Source organism: Herpailurus yagouaroundi, unplaced genomic scaffold (genome assembly GCF_014898765.1).
Source record: "Herpailurus yagouaroundi ecotype Mexico unplaced genomic scaffold, PumYag 28, whole genome shotgun sequence".
NCBI classification, from domain to species: Eukaryota; Metazoa; Chordata; class Mammalia; order Carnivora; family Felidae; genus Herpailurus; species Herpailurus yagouaroundi.
The window spans coordinates 163628036-163633948 of NW_024412376.1; the positions used below are offsets into that span (position 1 = coordinate 163628036).

At 51.7% G+C, this 5913-nt stretch overlaps 1 protein-coding gene across 1 annotated transcript in view; it reads left to right on the plus strand.

Annotated features, from left to right (window-relative positions):
- Window positions 1–372: 372 nt before the first annotated feature.
- Window positions 373–5913, plus strand: part of EVC (EvC ciliary complex subunit 1) — a 66086-nt gene continuing 60545 nt past the window's right edge. The window contains exons 1-2 of the mRNA XM_040494746.1: window positions 373–387; window positions 472–594. Of these exons, the coding sequence (XP_040350680.1) occupies window positions 373–387; window positions 472–594 (138 nt within the window). The remainder of the gene's footprint in view (window positions 388–471; window positions 595–5913) is intronic.

Below are 5913 nucleotides of genomic sequence, written 5' to 3' on the forward strand. Positions count from 1 at the left end.
GGGGGGGGGTTACAAATAATGTCAGCAAGTAAGCAAATTTACAAATACAGAACCTTTCCCATAATGAGGATCAGCTGTGATTCCCAATACAAACCATTCTATAATGTACCGTTACCTGAAATATTTTCTTAAATGCATCCAGTGGCATTATGGGGGTTAGCAGGAAAATTAATATTGATGGGCTGTTTCCCGCAGTAAACTGTTACCCAAGGAGCTCACAGGCTGCCAGGGGCTGCCAACCCAGAAGAACAATGGAGTAACTTTTGATCCAGTGGGGATGGGACAGTCGTGAAGGCTGTGTGGCTGACCCGACCCCGGGCGGGGGCAGGAGGCAGGGCACTACGCACAGAGGGGCCAGGCAGAGGCACGGAGATGTGCACACGTTGGGTGAGGAGGTGACGGCTCGAGGTATGGGGGCACCAGGCTGACCGGCTTCCCTGTGTTCTCCCCACCCCCACCTTTGGATTTTAGAAAGACGATGCTCAGAGTCTGCTCAAGAATTTGGAGTCTAACGTACAGGACCCCTCGGAAACCGGCTCCCCATCCGGGAGGAGGAAGAGACACGCACAGACGTCGAAGGAGGAGGCTGTGGACGTAAGCCGCGTGTTTGGGTTTGTTTGCCGAGTCGCACGTTGGGTGTTGTGTGCCCCGCCTGGCAGCACAGATGTCATCCAGATGAGCCCCTGACAGATTTCCCAACAGGCTTCGTTCCTGCAGTATAACTTACATACAGCAAAGTGCACAAATTTTAAGTTTTCCACTTGTAGCCAATACCCCGATCTGGAACGTTCCGTCGCCCCAGAAAGCTCCCCCATGCTCCTTTCTGGTTTACCTTCCCCCCCGTCTACCGCCTTCCCTGCCCCTTCCAGAAGTGGCAGCTGCTGTGATTCCCATCACCACCATGGTCTCACTGTTCTAGCATCCTGCGCTTTCTTGCGCTGACAGTGACTCAACACACTCCTCTCAAGGCTTTTACCGTATGGCTGCACTTATCAGTAATCCATCCCTTTTAATTTTTATTGAAAAATTTTTTTAATGTTTACTTCTTCCTGAGGCGGGGGAGGGGCAGAGAGAGAGGGAGACCCAGAACCCGAAGCAGGCTCCAGGCTCTGAGCTGTCAGCACAGAGCCCCACGCGGGGCTCGAACCCACGAACTGTGAGATCTTGACCTGAGCCGAAGTTGGAGGCTTAACCGACGGAGCCCCCCAGGCGCCCCCAATCTATCCCTTTTAATTGCTCAGTCCACTGTGGGGATATATCACCACGCGAGTTGTTTCCAGGGTTTGGCTCTTCTGAATGAGGCCTCTGTGAGTGTTTGTACGTAAGTTTGTTTCCGTTTCGTTTTATTTCTTTTACGGGAATGTTAAGTAAACGTCCAGGAACTCGGGCTCTGGACCTCTTGATAGACACATTGAAGGTGGATTCTCCCCGTTCCTTCCTCACTGGCCCCCGCACTGCCCAGCCTGAGCTCGCCGTGGGGCATCATTTCATGCATGAGCTATGTGGATAAGGAGGGCGTTTCTTCCAAAGGTGTGCTATTTCTAGACGCTTGCCCATCCCCAGAAAATACTATGGATCCTGGCCATTTACCCTCAATTGCCCAAAGGTAAATATAGACATTTACACAGGTAGATAGGGAGAGAGAGAGAGGGGGAGAGGGAGGGATGGAGAACATCCTGAGAAAAGGGGAAGACAGAACTGAGATTTTTTTTTAGCACCTACTGAATGTCAGGCATTTTCACATATGTCACTTTTGAATGATGGTGAGCACTCGTGTGGATTACCCCCAAGCACCTCTCTGAGCAGCCCCACGAGGCAGATCTATCTTCCCGAGGATTCGGGACACAGGCTTCCCTTACGCGGCCCGATGGATGGATTAGCTGCCCTCGCGGGGCTGCAGCGGGAGCGGGCCCCTGGCACATAGGTGCTGTGTGTCCAGCTCATGCTCCCTGCCTCTCTGTCCCCAGGTGCTTTGTGTCCCCATGTGGTTGCATGTGTGTGTGTTGGTGCAGCTGTCTGTGTGTGCCTCTCTCTCGTGTCTGTCTGTCTGTCTGCATCTCCGTGTGTCTGTGTGTCTTTCCCTCACCCTCTGGCCCTCTGGCCCTATCATCCTTGTTATCAAAACCATGCTCCCAACAATGGGAACATACGTGTGCACGAGAACGTGTGCACCGTGTTCATGACAAGGAACGAAATCCTAGTACCTGCTTCAACACGAATGGAGCCTGAAGATCTGCTGACTGAAAGAAGCCAGTCACAAAAGACCACCTATCAGAGGATTCCATTCATATAAAATGTTCGGAACAGGTACATTTACAGGGACAGAAAGGAGGTTGGTGGTTGCTTGCGGAGGAGGGTGTGGGAGGGAGAGAGATGACAGCGAAAGGGTTTCTTTTGGAGACGGTAATTTTACAAGCGTTCCCCAATTGACTGTGGTCATGGCTGCGCATAGCTGTGAATATGCTAGAAATTGTTAAATTGCACGCTTTCTGTGGTTGAATTGCCTGGATACAGCCCTGCTCACGCAGAGGGCAGCTTTGGAGGTGATGAAAACACGACAGGCTCGGGGATCCAGGACCCCGAAGCCGGCCCCAGTCCCGTCACCTGTTTGCTGTGTGGCATCGGACAAGAAACCTGACCTGTCTGATCACCTGTCGGTTAACTCCGCAAATATTCTGACTGCAGGACTGCATCGATCACTCAGCGTTTGCAGGGGAGCCCAGTCCTTTTACCTCCCCAGAAGCCACACTCATTGTTTTTCCCAGTAACGCTTTACCTGTTAACTGTTTAGCTATGCCGGCCGATGTCCATTATCTAGCTAATAATTGCCAAGGGTTAAGTTAAAGATCTGCCTGTTCCAGTGACCGGCTTTGCCAAAATGCCCTGCCTTCTGCAAGGCTGAGCTCGTCAAGGAATGCAGCCAGGACTGATTCTGACCAGGCGAGCTGAGCTCTACCGCTGATGTCCTGAAATGCACAGAAAACCCAAGGCATTTGTGGCCCAGGCCACTCCCCGCATGAACCTCATTTTGATAAGCAGCTCACGTCGGTCGAAAACAAACCGAAAACTCCAGCAGGCTCTGAGGCATGCCATTGCCCAGGATGCAGAGAGCTGGGGGGTATGGCTCCTTTGTGGTCGCATCCGTGCGCTCACTGAAAGAACACCTTGATGTTGGTGAGCCAGATGCCTTTTCTTTTCCTGCGATTACGCTTTCACTAATTTTCTGAATAATTGCATTGCTTCAGCTGAGGAAGTTTTACATTGTGAACTTGCGCTACGACCAATTTTCTGTATAATTGTATTGCTGCTGTGGGGAAGGTCATCAGAATTTGGAGGGCATCTGAACTTAATAAGAAAAGCTGTAAAAAGAAACAAAAACAAAACCAAAAACAGCAGAAGCCAGTTTTCTCCTGGATTCCATTTGCCAAGCCCTTCGGGGTCCTTTATCCTGACAAACATCGTGACCGTCACGGGGTCGGTCCTCGGTGCTCGATGGGCTTGCATCCTGCAGGTGGATGGGGCGCACTCACAGGCTCCCCGGACGGCTGCGGGAACGCGTCAGCTGGACTTGACGCTTTGAGGCGCAGGCCCGGCTTCTGCTTCCCTGCGTCTCGGGTGGACCCCAGCCGATTCATCCTGTTCTTCTAATTATGTTTTTCACATTAAGTGCAATTTTTGTTGTCTATCTCCCCTGCAGGGCAGCGACCACGCCCTTCCTCTCATTTTCCACCCTTTCCATGCTGCGCTTTCTCTTCGCCTCTGTTTGTAAGAAGTTTAGAAAAGCACAGTGGTGCCCTCTGCTTCACCGGCTTTTTCTGAGCAGGCGAGTGTCCACTGGAAAGCAGCCCGGACCGGCTTCCCAGGCATGCAGCCTGCGCAAACACACAGGGCCTGAGCTCAATCGGGCCCTGCTTCTGGTCTCTGGACGCTGCTGTCCTGAAATTCTTAATCACTTTCTGATAAGATGCACAACCCCCCATTTTCACTTTGTATTGGACCCCACAAATTATGTAACCTGTTCTGAAATCGGCCTTTTCAATCTTACTGTCCTCCTTTGCTTTTGTACCTGCACAGCTTCAAGCAGAGATGGGGACTGGATGCTGGGGGCCAGGGCAGCCTTGCCCTCCTCCCTCGGATCACAGGGAAGCCAGGAAGGGTTTTAAGCCGGCAGTGAGGGGGATTCCAAGTTCAAAAGATCATTCAGTTGCCACGCAGAGAATGAATTGGAAGGTATTAACCTCTGAGCCTTGCTGCATGAAATAGGGATGATGGAGATAGTACGGACCTCCCCAAACTGGCTGACGTGTGATAATTAAATGATCAAGAAGGCATTAAGAGCCTAGCACATAGTAGGCACTCGGTGCATGGACGGGAGCCAGTTATGAGGCTGTTGAAGCCCTTCGGGTAATTATGGTGGTGGCTGGGGCCAGGGCTGTGGGTCTCAGTGACATTTAGGAGTTTGAGTGTGGAATTTGTGGTTGATTTTACATGGCAGGTTGGGGTGTGGGAATAACAAAGTATCTCAGGATGTGGCCTGTGCTCCTGGAGTGTGGTGACACCGGCCCAGGGCTCTTCTCTACTGAACACCCACTTCCTTTTTAACTTCCTGGCTCTTACCCTCGTTCTTTTTTGTATGACGTTGAAGGAGACAGAAAGGTGTCAGCCAAAGAGGAGGGAATCTGAGCTCAAATCCCGGTTCTGACGTTCATCAGCTGTGTGACCTTGGGCTCACGGCTTCACTGCTCTGTGTCTCGTCTCCCCCATGAGACATGAAGACCGTAGACGCAGCGGCGGGGCCCTTGGCGGTGGAAGGCGGTGGCACACGTGGGTGGTCTGCCCCATTCTCGGTCATCTAAGTCTGTGTTTTGTGAGTCATGAAGCACAGGTGGAAATGACAAGGCCCAGCCCTCGCCATGTGGCTTCCAGCCCCACCCCGTTCAGAAGGGCATCGAGGCGAAACCCGCTTGGGAGGCGTCCTGGGCCACACCGCCAGCTCGGTCGGGTGCTGTCCCAGTGCCCGCATCATGAGGTAGTGGTAAATCTTTCTGTATCCCCCGTGATAGGGTATCTTATCCCGAGGTACAGTTGGCAACAAGAAATCATTGGTTATGGAGCCCTTTCTTCAGGAAGCTTTGGGTGAACAGCGTTGCAGTAGATGCGGGTGCAGTTTTCGCCTGGCCGGTCAAGATTCCTCGTGGTCTGGAGCGCCAGGCTCCTGATTCGGCTGCCTGCTCACCGTCATGCTCAGCAGGTGGTTTCCAAAACATTTATTCAGCACGCCCAGCAAAATGCAGGGGGCGGCTCCAGCAGAGGGAGATACAGAGAGGATGTGGGGAATCTTGAGCAGCCGGGAGTAAGTCTTTCCAGTTGCAAAGAAGGCTCCCCGGGGAGGCACCTCTTCCCCACCCTTGCTTCTCGGCTCTTCTGTCCCAGCAACTCTGCTGGGTGCTTTGTCTCATGGACCTAGGGGCACATACGGTACCTTGTTTTCTGTCTGGGAAGACTGAGGCTCAGAGAAGTGAAAAGACTTGCCCACCTGCTTTTCATTGAAGGCTCTGATCCAGAGGCTTGTGTGAATATTACCATGTGTAAATGTTTACGCCCCTGGCAATGCTAAAACTACTCTGTGTTTTCTTTTCCACTAAAAGATGGTTCACAATTTTTAGGAACGCTCATAAATTTTTGTCATGTTATTTAAATACTTATTTCTTTCAAAGCTGAAGACTTGGAATTAAATAAGGAATGTGCTATATAACATCTACTCATCCATCCACCCATCCTTTCATCCATCCACCCATTTGTCTATATGTCCATCTATCCATCCAGCCACCTCTCTATCCACCTGTCAACCCATTCATCCATCCATCCATCCATCATCCACCCATCCATCATCCACCCATCCATCATCCACCC